This window comes from Lithobates pipiens, unplaced genomic scaffold (assembly GCF_037356315.1).
Source record: "Lithobates pipiens isolate NorthernLeopardFrog02 unplaced genomic scaffold, aLitPip1_a1.2 Scaffold_196, whole genome shotgun sequence".
Taxonomy (NCBI): Eukaryota; Metazoa; Chordata; class Amphibia; order Anura; family Ranidae; genus Lithobates; species Lithobates pipiens.
This window is the reverse complement of record NW_027507768.1, coordinates 48,902-69,086: the sequence shown is the minus strand read 5'-3', so window position 1 is coordinate 69,086 and position 20,185 is coordinate 48,902. Positions and strand designations below refer to the sequence as shown.

Below are 20,185 nucleotides of genomic sequence, written 5' to 3'. Positions count from 1 at the left end.
GTACCTAACACCCAGCACTGGGAGAGACCACTGATAACAAGGGGGGTGTACCTAACACCCAGCACTGGGAGAGACCACTGATAACAAGGAGGGGTTGCACCTAACACCCAGCACTGGAAGAAACCACTGATAACAAGGGGGGTGTACCTAACACCCAGCACTGGGAGAGACCACTGATAACAAGGGGGGTGTACCTAACACCCAGCACTGGGAGAGACCACTGATAACAAGGGGGGTGTACCTAACACCCAGCACTGGGAGAGACCACTGATAACAAGGGGGGTGTACCTAACACCCAGCACTGGGAGAGACCACTGATAACAAGGGAGAGGGATGTACCTAACACCCAGCACTGGGAGAGACCACTAATAACAAGGGAGGGGGATGTACCTAACACCCAGCACTGGGAGAGACCACTAACAAGGTGGGGTGTACCTAACACCCAGCACTGGGAGAGACCACTGATAACAAGGGAGGGGGATGTACCTAACACCCAGCACTGGGAGAGACCACTAACAAGGTGGGGTGTACCTAACACCCAGCACTGGAAGAAACCACTGATAACAAGGGGGGTGTACTTAACACCCAGCACTGGGAGAGACCACTGATAACAAGGGAGGAGGGTGTACCTAACACCCAGCACTGGGAGAGACCACTGATAACAAGGGGGGGGTGTACCTAACACCCAGCACTGGGAGAGACCACTGATATTAAGGGAGGGGGTGTATCTAACACCCAGCACTGGGAGAGACCACTGATAACAAGGGAGGGGGATGTACCTAACACCCAGCACTGGGAGAGACCATTGATAACAAGGGAGGGTGTACCTAACACCCAGCACTGGGAGAGACCACTGATAACAAGGGGGGTGTACCTAACACCCAGCACTGGGAGAGACCACTGATAACAAGGGGGGTGTACCTAACACCCAGCACTGGGAGAGACCACTGATAACAAGGGAGGGGGTGTACCTAACACCCAGCACTGGGAGAGACCACTGATAACAAGGGAGGGGTGTATCTAACACCCAGCACTGGGAGAGACCACTGATAACAGGGGAGGGTGTATCTAACACCCAGCACTGGGAGAGACCACTGATAACAGGGGAGGGTGTATCTAACACCCAGGACTGGGAGAAACCACTGATAACAAGGGGGGAGGGGTGGTTTTATACATCTTTCCAATTGAATCCGATTATAAAAATGGTGAATCTTGGGTGAAAACATCTCCAGTTCTATGCTTATCCTGTCAGGGCTGAGCATGGCCCCTCCTCCACATTGGTCCTTCACGGCCTCATTGACCAATCAGGAGGGAGGGGCGGGTTCACCTACAATCCTGAATAGAGAATTGTTATAGGAAATACATTGTGGAAACTGTCCAGACAAGAGCCGCCACACCGACCAATCACAGGGCAGGGAGATGTTTATTGTTTATAAATCATTTGTCTCTTTTCCTGAGATGATCGGTGAGGACGATACATTGTATATAGATTGTATATAGATTGTATATAGATTGTATACAGATTGTATACGGATTGTATATAGATTGTATATAGATTGTATATGGATTGTATATGGATTGTATATAGATTGTATACAGATTGTATACAGATTGTATATGGATTGTATATAGATTGTATACAGATTGTATATAGATTGTATATAGATTGTATACAGATTGTATATGGATTGTATATAGATTGTATACAGATTGTATATAGATTGTATATAGATTGTATATAGATTGTATACAGATTGTATATAGATTGTATACGGATTGTATATGGATTGTATATGGATTGTATACAGATTGTATATAGATTGTATATAGATTGTATATAGATTGTATATAGATGGTATATGGATTGTATACTCAGTGGAGGATGCAGACTGCGGTGGGCTCATTCCCGGGGTATATAGGAGGGTCTCTTCTCTCATTCTGGGGTATATAGGGGGGTCTCTTCTCTCATTCTGGGGTATATAGCGGGGTCTCTTCTCTCATTGCGGGGTATATAGGGGGGTCTCTTCTCTCATTCTGGGGTACATAGAGGGGGTATCTTCTCTCATTCCGGGGTATATAGGGGGGTCTCTTCTCTTATTCCAGGGTATATAGGAGGGTCTCTTCTCTCATTCCGGGGTATATAGGGGGGTCTCTTCTCTTATTCCGGGGTATATAGGGGGGTCTCTTCTCTTATTCTGGGGTATATAGCAGGGTCTCTTCTCTCATTCCTGGGTACATAGGGGGGTCTCTTCTCTCATTCCGGAGTATATAGCAGGGTCTCTGCTCTCATTCCGGGGTATATAGGGGGTCTCTTCTCTCATTCCGGGGTATATAGGGGGTCTCTGCTCTCATTCCGGGGTATATAGGAGGGTCTCTTCTCTCATTCTGGGGTATATAGGGGGTCTCTGCTCTCATTCCGGGGTATATAGGAGGGTCTCTTCTCTCATTCTGGGGTATATAGGAGGGTCTCTTCTCTCATTCTGGGGTATATAGGGGGGTCTCTTCTCTCATTCTGGGGTATATAGGGGGGTCTCTTCTCTCATTCCGGGGTATATAGGGGGTCTCTGCTCTCATTCCGGGGTATATAGGGGGTCTCTTCTCTCATTCCGGGGTATATAGGGGGGTCTCTTCTCTCATTCTGGGGTATATAGGGGGGTCTCTTCTCTCATTCTGGGGTATATAGGGGGGTCTCTTCTCTCATTCTGGGGTATATAGGGGGGTCTCTTCTCTCATTCCGGGGTATATAGGGGGTCTCTGCTCTCATTCTGGGGTATATAGGGGGTCTCTTCTCTCATTCTGGGGTATATAGGGGGGTCTCTTCTCTCATTCTGGGGTATATAGGGGGGTCTCTTCTCTCATTCCGGGGTATATAGGGGGTCTCTGCTCTCATTCTGGGGTATATAGGGGGTCTCTTCTCTCATTCTGGGGTATATAGGGGGGTCTCTTCTCTCATTCTGGGGTATATAGGGGGGTCTCTTCTCTCATTCTGGGGTATATAGGGGGGTCTCTTCTCTCATTCCGGGGTATATAGGGGGTCTCTGCTCTCATTCTGGGGTATATAGGGGGTCTCTTCTCTCATTCCGGGGTGATAACGATGGGGTTATCAACGAGTTATCAACGGTCTGTGTTGTGTATAATGGGGGTGCATTTGACCCTCTGTCAGGTTTTTATTGGGGAGGAGATTTCTCCTCTATTTGGACATAAAGACAACGTTTTAGGTTTGTCCTCAGAACATGAAATGGGGAAATCATCCAATAGGGACTCGGCTTTCGGGGACAATTATCTAAGAGGATTTCCTTCACTTTTGGAGATTTCTTTCAACTTCCTGTTTCATCTCTTAGACAAGAAATGAAGAGAAATTTCCTAAGTGGAGCACAGAGAGGAAAATAATCACCTGCAGGGGTTGTAACTCTTCCCTCTAAATCTAAAACCAGAACTTCCTGGAGATTGTCGGGTTATGAAGAACAATAAGAGATGTCCCAGGAACGGTATAAAGTGCCGTCACCCATAGCAACCAACCAGCTTGGATAGCTTCTCATGCCTTGCACTGATGAGACCGGACTGGTTGCCGTGGGTTACACCCTCTCATTATATGTCTTGTTCTCGGCAGGCGCCTGGCCCGCTCCACGCTCCTCCTCATCCCGCTCTTCGGTGTTCATTACATCATCTTCGCCTTCTTCCCGGAGGATGTGAGCAGCGGAACCGTGGAGATCCGGCTCTCCTTCGAGCTCGCCCTCGGCTCCTTCCAGGTGACCGCCCTCCTCCGCCCATCTCAGGGTCCCAACTCTCACTTCATACACCCAATTCACAGGGGTCAGAGGTCACAGGGGTATCAGAGATAACAGGTCAGAGAGGTCAGGGGTCAGAGAGATTACAGGGATCTCGGAGGTTAGAGGTCACAGCTATTACAGGGGTATCAGAGATAACAGGTCACAGAGGCCAGGGGTCACAGAGGTCAGGGGTCAGAGAGATTACAGGGATCTCGGAGGTCAGAGGTCACAGCTATTACAGGGGTATCAGAGATAACAGGTCACAGAGGCCAGGGGTCAGAGAGGTCAGGGGTCAGAGAGATTACAGGGATCTTGGAGGTCAGAGGGGTCAGAGGTCACAGCTATTACAGGGGTATCAGAGATAACAGGTCACAGAGGCCAGGAGTCAGAGAGGTCAGGGGTCAGAGAGATTACAGGGATCTCAGAGGGGTCAGAGGTTACAGCTATTACAGGGGTCACAGAGGTCACAGCTATTACAGGGGTCACAGAGATAACAGGTCACAGAGGTCAGAGGTCACAGTGATTACAGAGGTCAGAGGGGTCACAGAGATCAGGGGTCAGAAGTCACAGCGATTACAGGGGTCACAGAGATCCAGGCATGTACTGGCCATCGGGACTACCGGGAGTTTCCCGGTGGCCCGATGGCTCAGTGGACCGGTTTCAGTGACAGCCTGCCAAATTAATGGCTGTGCTACTCGCGCAGCCATTAATTTGAGCACCGCTGTACTTCTGAGCGCAGCGCGGCACACTTCGGCTCTTTCCGCCTCCACTCGGTGCTTTCAGAACACTGCACAGATCTTTGGCCACCTCCGGCCCACAGTTGTCCTTTTCTGTCACCGCTCGGCTTCCCCTGCCCCCTCCTCTCCGACAGCTCTTCAGCTTCAGCTATGATAACTCGGCTATCTCCGGTGGCCCCCGCGGTAACGGACGCTGTGAATTTAAATGAGCCGGGGGATGCCGTGTGATGTCCCGAGAGCAGCCGACAGGCAGAGAAGTCCCCGGCAGATGAGGGAGGCCGGAGGATGGTGGTGCTGCTGGAACCCGTCCAGGTAACTGGTCGGCCCAGCACAGCCATTGATTGCTGTATATAGCATATGGCTGTATATATATATATATATATATATAGTATGTAGCATATAGCTGTATATAGAATATCCAATGGTTATAATGGTTTTATAATGAATGCTTTATATATGAATTTTTTGCTGAAATTTTTTTTATGCACATTTCAATATTAATTGACACTTTTGATGTACTTTTAGCTATGTTGGATTTTGCATATTATTTGAATCATTATTTGCACCAAATGGATTTTTGATGTTATTCTGGTTAGCGTCACATCCTTTGCTATATATTCAATTTATCTGTGGGTTTGTGTTAACCTGTTTGATGTTGGCAGCTTCTCACTACTGCGGTCGATCAAAAATAGGTGTGTGCATTAGTTGTTTATTTTAAAATATATAATGCAGAGCCAGGCTTTGGGCTCTGCATTATATATTTTTGTCCCAGCCCAGCCCTGCTGGCATGTGATCTCTGCAGGGCTGGACTGGGACAAAAATTTGGCCCTGGACTTCATCCAGACCGGCCCACTCCAATTTTGAAAACACGCACAAAAACAGTATGCTGCGCACTTGCACGAGAGTGACGTCATCACGGCCCGGCTAGCCACATAGCAGGAGTATGCAAACCCAGAAGCAAGACCAGGTGAAGGGGGAACCCCTCGGCAGCAGTGACAGCGCACTACTGGAGGGCTTTGCTTCAAAGGTCAGTTTGTCATCTGACAATAAAATCGTGCCCACACTGGCTTGTTTAGGTCCAGGCAGCATGAAACAGGAAGATTTGCTTACTTGATCCTCCATCATGTTAGACTGATCCTCAGAGTCTTCTCCCCCCATGCTCCAATGTCTTCTGATGTCATCAAGACTGATGCAGAAACCATAACACCATTTTTTCCCATTGGGCCCCCTTCATTCCATAGCGTCCTTCTTCTAGGCCCCCTACATACCATACAACCCCTACATCCCATAGGGTCCTTCTTCCCATTGGGGGCCCCCTTCATTCCATAGGGTCCTTCTGATAGGGCCTCTACATCTCAAGTCTTCATTCCTTAGGACCCCTTCTTCCCACAAAAGCCTCTTCATTCCATGGGTCCCCTGGTGATCTTTTATTTTCCAGCCCCCCTCTACCCCCTGGTGTCCCCCTGTCACCTGCCCAAAGCCTGGCTCTGCATTATATATTTTAAAATAAACAACTAATGCACACACCTATTTTTGATCAACCGCAGTAGTGAGAAGCTGCCAACATCAAACAGGTTAACACAAATCCACAGATAAATTGAATATATAGCAAAGGATGTGACGCTAAGCAGAATAATATCAAAAATCCATTTGGTGCAAATAATGATTCAAATAATATGCAAAATCCAACATAGCTAAAAGTACATCAAAAGTGTCAATTAATATTGAAATGTGCATAAAAAAAATTTCAGCAAAAAATTAATATATAAACCATTCATTATAAAACCATTATAACCATTGGATATTCTATATACAGCTATATGCTACATACTATATATATATTGTAAGGGATCTTCCCGGGGTAGGGTGTGTTTGGACACAGTTCACAGCAGACTTGGAATTTATAAAGCAGATCTTGGCGTTTATTCGTGGTACAAACAGTCCAGCAAACAAAATATACAGCAACACCGTGCTTTTAAGTACAACAAAAATAAAAGTCCTAGCCCGGCTGGGCGCTTACTAACAGGTTCTTCTCACCTATCTGACACCTATAAACACAGCGTCTTTCGCCTGGATATCACAGGGTGGGTTTTAGCTCCAGCAGTGGCTGTGCTTGCAGCTTCCTCCAACACACAGATTGTTCATTCCCTGGCTTAGAGCAATCACCTGCAGACCCTACAGAGCCTTTAGCTTCCCAGGCTAATTAGGATCAAAGCTCACCTGATCCCAAACCCAGAACTGGATCGGGGGATGTGGAATGACAGGTCCCTCTACCAAACCTACCTGCCATTCCATATAAACCCAGGCCCGGCAAAATGAAATAACAACTCAGCAGCATATCGCTGCTGAGAAACTGATCCATCCTGGATTTACCATCTCACACTGTGTAGCAACCTAGGTGAGATGTACACCCCCTCGATCACTTCTCCAGTGACATGTCTACATATCCCCCCCTCTTTTTCAGACCGGAGGGCTGAGCCTTTTGTCCCCACAGACAACTTACCCTTGACAATGCGTCAGCATTTGCCTGTAATTTCCCTGGCCTGTGTTCCACAGTGAAATTAAAGTTTTGTAGGGAGAGAAACCATCTAGTCACTCTTGCATTTCTCTCCTTGTTTAACTTCATCCATGTTAGGGGGGCATGGTCTGTCACCAACTTGAATTTCCTGCCTAGCAAGTAATACTTTAAAGATTCTAGGGCCCACTTTACTGCCAAACATTCTCGCTCCACAATGGCATAATTTTTCTCGGCCGGGGTTAGTTTTCTACTCAAGTACGTCACTGGATGCTCCTCACCATTCACTACTTGTGAGAGTACTGCACCTAAGCCTGTGCTAGAGGCATCTGTCTGGACCAGAAATTCTCGCCTGAAATCGGGGGTGACTAACACAGGTGGTTGGCACAAGGCAGACTTAAGGCTTTGGAAAGCCTTCTCGGCCTCTGGGGTCCACGTGACCATTGCTGTCTTTCCGCCCTTTGTCAAGTCAGTTAGTGGAGCAGCAACTGAGGCAAAGTTCGGCACAAATCTACGGTAATAACCCATAATACCCAGGAAAGCTCTAACCTGTTTCCTTGTCAGGGGTCTAGGCCAATTCTGTATTGCCTCAATTTTATTTAGCTGTGGCTTAACCAATCCTCTCCCAATAATGTAGCCCAGATATTTGGCCTCTTCTAGGGCTAGAGCACACTTCTCGGCATTTATGGTCAACCCCGCATCACTTATGGCATCCAACACGGCCTGTACCTTACAGAGGTGACTTTCCCAATCAGGGCTAAAAATGACCACATCATCGAGGTAGGCGGCTGAGTAATCACGATGTGGTCGCAGAATCAAGTCCATCAACCTCTGGAAAGTTGCAGGCGCTCCATGTAACCCGAATGGCATCACTACATACTGGAATAGCCCATCAGGGGTGGAGAATGCCGTTTTCTCTTTAGCCTCACCAGAAAGTGGAATCTGCCAGTAGCCCTTTGTGAGATCGAGGGTGGTTATGTACCTGGCGTTACCCAACTTCTCAATCAACTCATCTACCCTGGGCATAGGATACGCATCGAACTTGGAGATCTCATTCAACTTTCTGAAATCGTTACAGAACCTCCAAGTTCCATTGGGCTTTGGGATTAGCACAATTGGGCTGGACCATTCACTCTGTGACACCTCAATTACCCCCAGAGCAAGCATACGTTTTACCTCGGCAGATACGGCTTCCCTACGTGCCTCCGGTATCCTATAGGGCTTAAGGTTTACTCTGCTTCTAGGCTCAGTTTCAATGTGATGATGGATGAGGTGTGTACGCCCTGGGAGGTCAGAGAACTTGTTTTTGTTTTTCTGTAAAAATTCCAGAGCCTCCTGTTTCTGTGACACTGATAGAGCATCACCTACCTTGACTGGAGGGATTGGTGGTGACAAATTATTAACAGTATTTGTCGCCCCCAAGGATTCCCTGTCTTTCCAGGGCTTGATCAAGTTTATGTGATAAACTTGGAAAGGCTTCCTTCTACCTGGTTGGTGCACCTTGTAGTTCACCTCACTGATCTTTTCAACAATTTCATAGGGACCTTGCCACTTCGCCAAGAATTTACTCTCAACAGTGGGGACTAGTATAAGGACCCTATCGCCTGGGTTGAATGTCCTGATTCTTGCGGACCGGTTGTAAATTCTACTTTGGGCCTCTTGAGCCCTCTGGAGGTGTTCCCTTACCAGGGGCATTACAGTGGCTATACGGTCCTGCATTTGTGCTACATGCTCAATAACACTCTTGTATGGGGTGGACTCACTCTCCCATGTCTCTTTTGCAATGTCCAGTAGACCCCTAGGGTGATGACCATAGACCAACTCGAATGGTGAGAACCCTGTGGACGCTTGGGGCACCTCCCTAATAGCAAACATGAGGTAGGGTAATAAATGATCCCAGTCACGACCATCTTTTGCCACCACTTTCTTCAACATATGTTTCAAAGTTTTATTAAATCTCTCCACCAATCCGTCCGTCTGGGGGTGGTACACAGAGGTACGGATGTGTGAGATTTTAAATAGTTTGCATAACTCCTTCATTACTTTCGACATAAATGGCGTACCTTGGTCAGTTAGGATTTCTTTGGGGATCCCAGTCCTAGAGAACATATAAAACAACTCACGTGCAATTGTTTTAGATGCAGTGTTTCTTAAGGGTACAGCCTCAGGATAGCGGGTCGCATAATCTAGGACTACCAAAATATACTGGTGTCCTCTAGCTGACTTTACAATGGGACCCACTAAATCCATGGCAATACGCTCAAAAGGCACCTCTATAATAGGGAGCGAAACCAAAGGACTGCGAAAATGTGACACTGGGGCACTAACCTGACATGTGGGGCACGACTCACAGTATTTTTTAATGTCATCATATATGGCCGGCCAAAAAAACCTCTGGAGAACCCTCTCTCGCGTTTTGTCAGTCCCCAAGTGTCCCCCAAGAACATGGTTATGTGCCATGTCAAGCACCTGACGCCGGTACGGCTTAGGTACCAGAAGCTGTTCCACAATCTCATCCTTAACCTTATTAACTCTATAGAAAAGATCATTAGTCACCGAAAAATGTGGAAATCTTTTTTCAGCGTCTGGTTCCTGAGGTACCCCATTCATAACAGCAACCTGCTCTCTCGCATTTTTGAGAGTGGGGTCCTGTAATTGTGCAGCCCCAAAATTATCGCTAGACACCTCTAAGTCTAGTATATTTTGCTCAGTGGGAGGAGCCTCCTCCTCCCCAGCCAGGACCTGCAAAGGAAAACAATCATTTTCATCCTGCACACTTTTATCATTCACAGTGGACAAGGCAACCCCCTTAGAGGTATCCTCACTCCTTTTGGGGATTTTTCTTTTTTCCCAGAGAGCCCAGAATAAAGGAAAATCGCGCCCCAATATTACATTATGCATGAGGTTTTTTACCACACCCACTTCATATTGTACGGTGCCTTGTTCAGTCCCGACTTTAGCCAGCACTATAGGGTACACTTTTGTATCACCATGTATGCACACAACACTCATATGCTTTTTAGACTCTAAGTCCCCAGTCACCAGGCTAGCATGCACCAAGGTTACAAGGCTTCCTGAGTCCATTAACGCTTTAACAGGAAAGTCATTGATTGTGATGTTGCAGATTTGCGGTTCAGTCTCTAGTCCAGGAACTGCAGCACAAGATGGTTCCGCAAATAGCGACTGACGCCGGCTAGCGTCACATTCCATGGGTTCAGAGGTAAGAGGGCAATGGGCAGACACGTGTCCCGCCTCATGGCATCTCCAACACTGGATAGGGCCTGGTCCCTTTGGCAAGGAGTCCTTTTTAGAGCCCCTTAGCCACCCGGGACCATCACCAGTCTTTTGTCCCTGAGACACCACTTGAGCCCTTTTCCCTCTATCAGCACCCCTCCACACTCCCCCAATAGATGGAAGTCTCTTACCAGCTGACGGCACAGATCTGGCGCTCCGGGGAGGTGAAGATGCTGCAGGAACATCACGGAGGTAGTCCTCAGTCGCCTGGAACCTCTCCACAAGGTTGACAAGTTCGTTTGCATTCTTAGGATCACCTTGTCCCACCCAGCGTTGCAGGTCAGTAGGAAGCGCTCGGAGGTAGCGATCCATCACGACCTTCTCTAGGATTTGTGCAGGAGTAGAAGTGTCTGGCTCCAACCACTTTCTTGCCAAATGGATTAGGTCATACATCTGGGACCTCGCTGATTTGTCCAAACTGTAGCTCCAGTTGCGTACCCTCCGGGCACGGACTGCAGTAGTAACTCCTAGTCGGGCAAGTATCTCCGCTTTTAGCCGAGTATAGTCCTTAACCTCTTGCTCACTGAGGTCATAGTAGGCCTTTTGAGGTTCACCTGTTAAATAGGGCGCAATTACCTCTGCCCACTCAGCGGCTGGTAACTTCTCTCGCTCAGCCACGCGCTCAAATACTGTTAGATAGGCCTCAACATCGTCCTCAGCAGTCATCTTTTGCAGCGCTTTCTGCACAGTCCTTCTCCCAAAAAAAATCTCTGGAGCGGCTCCCATCACTGTGGGTGGATTAGCAACCACAGGCGCCTCTCGAATTGCTATCAGGTGCTCGATAAGTTGTTGTTGTGCAGCCATGGACTGTTCATGTCGTTGCTGTTGTTGCAAACTCACTTGCATAAACTGCTTCAGCATCTCCTCCATGTTGCTGGACTGTTCTTGGAGTGTAGTTGCAGCTTTCACCCAGGACATCAGCAGCTGTAGCCAAGTCTGTCCACACCGTTGCCCCTAGCAACCGACTTGCCCGCATTCGAACACCAATTGTAAGGGATCTTCCCGGGGTGGTGTGTTTGGACACAGTTCACAGCAGACTTGGACTTTATAAAGCAGATCTTGGCGTTTATTCGTGGTACAAACAGTCCAGCAAACAAAAATATACAGCAACACCGTGCTTTTAAGTACAACAAAAATAAAAGACCTAGCCCGGCTGGGCGCTTACTAACAGGTTCTGCTCACCTATCTGACACTTATAAACACAGCGTCTTTCGCCTGGATATCACAGGGTGGATTTTAGCTCCAGCAGTGGCTGTGCTTGCAGCTTCCTCAAACACACAGACTGTTCGTTTCCCTGGCTGAGAGCAATCACCTGCAGACCCGCAGAGCCTTTAGCTTCCCAGGCTAATTAGGATCAAAGCTCACCTGATCCCAAACCCAGAACTGGATCGGGGGGGTGTGGAATGACAGGTCCCTCTACCAAACCTACCTGCCATTCCATATAAACCCAGGCCCGGCAAAATTAAATAACAACTCAGCAGCATATCGCTGCTGAGAAACTGATCCATCCTGGATTTACCATCTCACACTGTGTAGCAACCTAGGTGAGATGTACACCCCCTCGATCACTTCTCCAGTGACATGTCTACAATATATATATATATATATATATATATATATATATATATATATATACAGCCATATTCTATATGTGTATACAGCCATATGCTATATACAGCAATCAATGGCTGTGCTGGGCCGACCAGTTACCTGGACGGGTTCCAGCAGCACCACCATCCTCCGGCCTCCCTCATCTGCCGGGGACTTCTCTGCCTGTCGGCTGCTCTCGGGACATCACACGGCATCCCCCGGCTCATTTAAATTCACAGCGTCCGTTACCGCGGGGGCCGCCGGAGATAGCCGAGTTATCATAGCTGAAGCTGAAGAGCTGTCGGAGAGGAGGGGGCAGGGGAAGCCGAGCGGTGACAGAAAAGGACGACTGTGGGCCGGAGGTGGCCAAAGATCTGTGCAGTGTTCTGAAAGCACCGAGTGGAGGCGGAAAGAGCCGAAGTGCACCGCGTTGCGCTCAGAAGTACAGCGGTGCTCAAATTAATGGCTGCGCGAGTAGCACAGCCATTAATTTGGCAGGCTGTCACTGAAACCGGCCCACTGAGCCATCGGGCCACCGGGAAACTCCCGGTAGTCCCGATGGCCAGTACATGCCTGCATGCCAGGAAAACAAGTTATTTTCAGCCCACCAAGGTTGCAATGGCAGTCATATGGCTGAAAATAACAGATTTATCCTTGTGCTAAAAAGTAGTAAGTTGAGCCTATTGTGCGCAGTAACCCATAGCAACCAGACAGAGCGAAATTCCCAGCAAAACCGCAACTTCTCAATGCTGAAAGTTACTAGTTACTCTAGATCAGTGTGCGCTATAGCAGTACTCTGTCCCCCTCTTGTGGTAGCATTGAGGTACTTCAATTGAGCTGTACAGCTGCTGCACAACTTGAGTTCCCCACACACCCCACACACCCTATACACCCCACACACCCTATATACCCCACACACCACATACACCCCACAGACCCTATACATCCCATACACACCCCACCCCTATACACCCCACACACCCTATACACCCCACCCCTATACACCCCACACACCCCACACACCCTATACACCCCACACACCCTATATACCCCACACACCCTATACACCCCACCCCTATACACCCCACAAACCCCATATGCCCTACACACAACAAAGAAAACCCCACACACCCTATACACCCCACACATCCTATATACCCCACACACCCTATACACCCCACACACCCTATACACCGCATACACCCCACACATCCCATACGCCCTACACACAACAAAGAAAACCCCACACACCCTATACACCCCACACACCCTATACACCCCACACACCCCATAGTTCCATTCTAATACCCGTTATGTGTCTCTGTCCTCAGGGCTTCGTGGTGGCCATCCTCTACTGCTTCCTGAATGGAGAGGTAGGTGAGACCCCCAAATCCAGCCACATTTATTATACACCCGATGATATGAATGTTGATCGTTTGGGGCTCATTCACAGCACTGTGCAGTCTATGGCGCCCGCCAATCTGTCTGCAATCAAATATCTGCAACCCAGAGAGCGCCAATCAGATTTCTGATGGGGGTGGGGGAGGGGGTGGCTCGGTGCTCCGTATTCCACTTTATCAATCGGAATCAGAGAAATGATTTTGTTGAATTGATTTCCCGCCATATTACTGATTATAGTGAATGCTGATTGGGTGAAATGTCTTGTTTTATCTTTATCTATGTGGGGGGGAGGGGATTTATTTTGCAACGCGCTGCAATGCACTCCCGCGTGTTTCAGTGTTACACAAGGAGGGGGCGTTGCCTTATTGTGTCAAAATAAATCTCACCGTAATCCAACATGGAGGTGGAAATGGGTCCTCATTACACCCTAAAAATCCACCATCCCCCCACATTTTTCTTCCTCATTGACTTCAGTGTATTTACCAAAATCTCCCAAATTTTACCAAAATTTCCCAAATTTTACCAAAATCTCCCAAATGTTACCATAAATTCTGGGAAATTTCCATTCTGGGCTTTGCTCATCTTGATGAATAAAGATAGGATCTGTTGGTACGTCTCGTATTCTGTGTCCCCCTGACATCTCCTTCCTCCCATCCCCCACCAGGTCCAGTTTGAGATCCAGCGGAAGTGGCGCAGATATCACCTCCGGAAATATTTCTGGCTGCGGCAGCAAAAACACTCGACGGTCAGTAACGGGGGAAGCGTCCTCACCCAGGTGGTGCAGGTCAGCCGCAGCAGCCAGCGGGAGTCCAGGAAATCCTCCTCCACTCCCATGACCAGCCTAATCTGATTGGAGGAGATCCGCCGCTATCTGGTGGCCCCCAGCAAGCGCTCCGCCCCCGACCAACCAAATCTACCGGATCACTGGAGCAGCTCAGATGTCAGATCACACATCAACCCCATCTTCATTCGCCTTTATTCCCAAGATTTCCCCACCAACACCTGCAGATTCCCAACCTTCTCCCCCGGAAATACGGGACAGCAGGAGGTGAACTGAATATTCAGCATGAGGAGGAGGAGGGGAGGAGCCGTCCAGCCAGAATCGGGGGGGTCCCCTAATATGATGTGATGTCAGCAGTGAAGGTACAAAGGTGTTAAATTGTGATCTGTAAGGACTGGAGGCCCGAAAACCGATGTGAAATCATCCAGACCAACAACCAATGTGAGATCCTCCAGGCCAACTACCAATGTGAGATCCTCCAGACCACAAATGTGAGATCCTCCAGGCCAACTACCGATGTGAGATCCTCCAGACCAACAACCAATGTGAGATCCTCCAGGCCAACAACCAATGTGAGATCTTCCAGACCAACAACCAATGTGAGATCCTCCAGACCAACAACCAATGTGAGATCCTCCAGACCACAAATGTGAGATCCTCCAGGCCAACTACCAATGTGAGATCCTCCAGGCCAACTACCAATGTGAGATCCTCCAAGCCAACTACCGATGTGAGATCCTCCAGACCAACTACCGATGTGAGATCCTCCAGACCACAAATGTGAGATCCTCCAGACCACAAATGTGAGATCCTCCAGGCCAACTACCAATGTGAGATCCTCCAGGCCAACTACCAATGTGAGATCCCCCAAGCCAACTACCGATGTGAGATCCTCCAGACCAACTACCGATGTGAGATCCTCCAGACCACAAATGTGAGATCCTCCAGACCACAAATGTGAGATCCTCCAGGCCAACTACCGATGGGAGATCCTCCAGATCAACAACCAATGTGAGATCCTCCAGACCAACAACCAATGTGAGATCCTCCAGGCCAACAACCAATGTGAGATCCTCCAGGCCAACAACCAATGTGAGATCCTCCAGACCAACAACCAATGTGAGATCCTCCAGACCAACAACCAATGTGAGATCCTCCAGGCCAACAACCAATGTGAGATCCTCCAGGCCAACAACCAATGTGAGATCCTCCAGGCCAACAACCAATGTGAGATCCTCCAGACCAACAAACAATGTGAGATCCTCCAGACCAACAACCAATGTGAGATCCTCCAGGCCAACAACCAATGTGAGATCCTCCAGGCCAACAACCAATGTGAGATCCTCCAGGCCAACAACCAATGTGAGATCCTCCAGACCAACAACCAATGTGAGATCCTCCAGGCCAACAACCGATGTGAGATCCTCCAGGCCAACAACCAATGTGAGATCCTCCAGGCCAACAACCAATGTGAGATCCTCCAGGCCAACAACCAATGTGAGATCCTCCAGGCCAACAACCAATGTGAGATCCTCCAGACCAACAACCAATGTGAGATCCTCCAGGCCAACAACCAATGTGAGATCCTCCAGGCCAACAACCAATGTGAGATCCTCCAGACCACAAATGTGAGATCCTCCAGGCCAACAACCAATGTGAGATCCTCCAGGCCAACAACCAATGTGAGATCCTCCAGGCCAACAACCGATGTGAGATCCTCCAGGCCAACAACCAATGTGAGATCCTCCAGACCAACAACCAATGTGAGATCCTCCAGGCCAACAACCGATGTGAGATCCTCCAGGCCAACAACCAATGTGAGATCCTCCAGACCAACAACCAATGTGAGATCCTCCAGGCCAACAACCGATGTGAGATCCTCCAGGCCAACAACCGATGTGAGATTCTCCAGGCCAACAACCGATGTGAGATCCTCCAGGCCAACCACAGATGGGAGATCTTCCAGACAAATTACCGATGTGAGATCCCACAGATATGGGATCCTCCTGACCAACAACCAATGTAAGATCCCACAGACTGATCACCGATGTGAGATTCTCCAGAATAACAAGCAGTGAGGGATCCTTCAGACTGATCACCAGTGTGATATTCCAGGGCCCAACTACTGATGCGAGATCCTCCAGTTTGACAACCAGTGAGAGATCCTACAAACTGATCACTGATGTGAGACCCTCCAGACCAACTACCAATGTGAGATCCTACAGACTACCGACCAGCGAGAAATCCTCCAGACCAAAACCAATGTGATATTCTAGGGACCAACCGCAAATATGAGAGCCTACACCCCACAACTAATACCCAGTGAGAGATCCGAGACTGATAGCCTGATTGACAACCAGTGTGAGATCCTACAGACCAACTACCAATGAGAACTCCTACAGACTGACAACCAAACTGACATTTTACGGATCTCACATCACTCGTGAGATCTTCCAGACCAACTACCCGTGTGAGATCCTACAGACTACCGACCAGCGAGAGATCTTCCAGAGCAAAACCAATGTGAGATCCTATATCCTGACAACCAATGTGAGATCCTACATCCTGACAACCAATGAGAGATCCTACATCCTGACAACCAATGTGAGATCCTACATCCTGACAACCAATGTGAGATCCTACATCCTGACAACCAATGTGAGATCCTACATCCTGACAAGCAATGTGAGATCCTACATCCTGACAACCAATGTGAGATCCTACATCCTGACAACCAATGAGAGATCCTACATCCTGACAACCAATGTGAGATCCTACATCCTGACAACCAATGTGAGATCCTACATCCTGACAACCAATGTGAGATCCTACATCCTGACAACCAATGTGAGATCCTACATCCTGACAACCAATGTGAGATCCTACATCCTGACAACCAATGTGAGATCCTACATCCTGACAACCAATGTGAGATCCTACATCCTGACAACCAATGTGAGATCCTACATCCTGACAACCAATGTGAGATCCTACATCCTGACAACCAATGTGAGATCCTACATCCTGACAACCAATGTGAGATCCTACATCCTGACAACCAATGTGAGATCCTACATCCTGACAACCAATGTGAGATCCTTCAGACTAAACCCTGCCAGGTGTGTGAGGGGTGAAATAAGACGGGACATTCTTGTGATGTGGGGCGGCGGAGTGCGAAGGGTTAATGTCTAATCTGCTAATCTGCTTGTGAGAGTCGGCAAGTCTGAACTCGCCAGATCCAGGCGTAGCGCCAATCACACCTCCAACCGGGAGTTTCCCTTCCACCTCGCCGAGGCCCACAAATCTATGAGGAGTCCCGGGGCCGGAGGTCCCCCACAGATGTCATCTGTTAAATTCTGATTTGTACATAAGTGGCAGTGATGAGTTGATATAATCTGCAGATCCAATTGTGATCATCAATCATCCTGATTGGGTTTCTGTAGATTGTAATACACCTGACACCCCAACAGACAGAGCTCAACCCCCAGTGTCAGGATGATGGACAGCAGCTCGATGACGGTGGGGAGGCTGGGCTGGGGTAGGGTGGGGGGCTGGATTGGTGACATTCACCCTCTCCAGTCTTACCAGGCCTGTATATCTCCAGGGCGGATGTTCTTCATATATAAGAATAAAGTGAATCAGGAAAATACCATATTATGGTCACTAGATGGAGCTGATAATCATAGGAAATAAATGCTGTGGTCGTCGGCTCCATCTAGTGGCCCCATTGTGGTATTTTCCTCATTCAGTCTATTTTATAAGAATAACATCCGCCCCGCAGATATAAAAGCCTAAGAACGTTCGATTGTTCCATCATTTGCACACAATGAAGGAACACGCAGATTACAACACATCGAACGCTCAGAGCCGGAACCCCGAGGAGGATCGAATGTTACACTTTGTGGATGACAAAACAAATGACGTCTGGGCATGGAAGCAGGTGATTGGAGAACATCCAACTGTCTCCGCCCACACTCTGCGCCCAGCAACTCCTCAAATTACTAAGCTGGGTGCCCCTCCTGCTGGTTGGAGACCCCTCCCCCCAGATACCAGCCAATCCCCAGGCTCCAGCCTCGCTGCTGGGCGGTTCTGTGGTGTTTTCTGGAACAAGCAGTGATGGGAATCCACCCAATGAGCACACAGACAGCCGGAGTTCCACCTTAACATTGAAAAGCTTTTCTGTATATATCAAGCAGAGTGAAATGTGTGGAGGCGGAGAACTCCTTTATTGTGTAGAACTTAATCTTCCTTTAGAGGGAACCAATCAGACGCCTCGATATACGGACAATGATGGCGGATCTGTAGTAGAGATGTTTATATACGTTGTACATGTGAATGTCGCCATCTTGTGGATGTTCAATAAACTGAATTGTGTTACAGTGACTGCGCTTTACTATTCCGTCTCCGGCATGTCTCTCAGAGCCGCGCACTGTGCAGCCAATTGGTTTTATCTCAGCAGTGTGACGGGTCACTAGAGGGAGGATCCCCAAAATCTACACAAAACCTCAACCTGGTTCAGATGTATAGGCCCCTCCCTCTTCATATGATCCAAGTGTATAGGCCCCTCCCTCTTCATATGATCCAAGCGTATAGGCCCCTCCCTCTGCATGTGACCTAGATATATAGGCCCCTCCCTCTTCATGTGACCTAGATGTATAGGCCCCTCCCTCTTCATATGATCCAGGTGTATAGGCCCCTCCCTCTTCATGTGATGCAGATTTATACGCCCATCCTTCCTCATGTGATCCAGATATATAGGCCCCTCCCTCTTCATATGATCCAGATGTATAGGCCCCTCCCTCTTCATATGATCCAGATGTATAGGCCCCTCCCTCTTCATGTGATCCAGATGTATAGGCCCCTCCCTCTTCATATGACCCAGATGTATAGGCCCCTCCCTCTTCATGTGACCCAGATATATAGGCCCCTCCCTCTTCATGTGAACGCAGATGTACAGGCCCCCTCCCTCTTCATGTGACCCAGATATATAGGCCCCTCCCTCTTCATGTGAACGCAGATGTACAGGCCCCTCCCTCTTCATGTGACCCAGATATATAGGCCACTCCCTCTTCATGTGAACACAGATGTACAGGCCCCTCCCTCTTCATGGGATCCCTGATCATGTGATGCAGATGTATAGGCCCCTCCCTCTTCATGTGATACAGATGTATAGGCTAAACCCTCTTCATGTGATGCAGATGTATAGGCCCCTCCCTCTTCATGTGATCCAGATATATATGCCCCTCCCTCTTCATGTGACCCAGATGTATAGGCCCTCCCTCTTTATGTGATCCAGATATATAGGCTCCTCCCTCTTCATGTGACCCAGATGTATAGGCCCCTCCCTCTTCATGTGATCCAGATATATAGGCTCCTCCCTCTTCATGCGACCCAGATGTATAGGCCCCTCCCTCTTCATGTGACCCAGATGTACAGGCCCCTCCCTCTTCATGTGACCCAGATGTACAGGACCCGCCCTCTTCATGTGATCCAGATGTATAGGCCCCTCCCTCTTCATGTGATCCAGATGTGTAGGCCCCTCCCTCTTCATGTGATCCAGATGTATAGGCCCCTCCTTCTTCATGTGACCCAGATGTATAGGCCCCTCCTTCTTCATGTGACCCAGATGTATAGGCCCCTCCCTCTTCATATGATTCAGATGTATAGGCCCCTCCCTCCCTCATTTGACCCAGATATATAGGCCCCTCCTTCATGTGATGCAGATGTATAGGCCCCTCCCTCTTCATGTGATGCAGATGTATAGGCCCCTCCCTGTTCATGTGATACAGATGTATAGGCCCCTCCCTCTTCATGTGATCCAGATATATAGGCCCTTCCCTCTTTGTTACCCAGATGTACAGGCCCCTCCCTCTTCATGTGACCCAGATGTACAGGCCCCTCCCTCTTCATATGATTCAGATGTATAGGCCCCTCGCTCTTCGTGTGACCTAGATGTATAGGCCCCTCCCTCTTCATGTAATGCAGATGTATAGGCCCCTCCCTCTTCATATGATTCAGATGTATAGGCCCTTCCCTCCTCGTTTGACCCAGATATATAGGCCCCTCCCTCTTTGTTACCCAGATGTATAGGCCCCTC

The 20,185-nt window shown here is 48.6% G+C and overlaps 1 protein-coding gene across 1 annotated transcript in view; it reads left to right on the top strand.

Annotated features, from left to right (window-relative positions):
* The window catches only part of SCTR (secretin receptor), a 66,725-nt gene extending 48,254 nt beyond the window's left edge, over positions 1–18,471 (top strand). Inside the window, exons 11-13 of the mRNA XM_077493992.1 lie at positions 3,611–3,749; positions 13,238–13,279; positions 13,972–18,471. Of these exons, the coding sequence (XP_077350118.1) occupies positions 3,611–3,749; positions 13,238–13,279; positions 13,972–14,157 (367 nt within the window). The 3' untranslated portion in view covers positions 14,158–18,471. The remainder of the gene's footprint in view (positions 1–3,610; positions 3,750–13,237; positions 13,280–13,971) is intronic.
* The last annotated feature ends 1,714 nt before the right edge of the window (positions 18,472–20,185 follow it).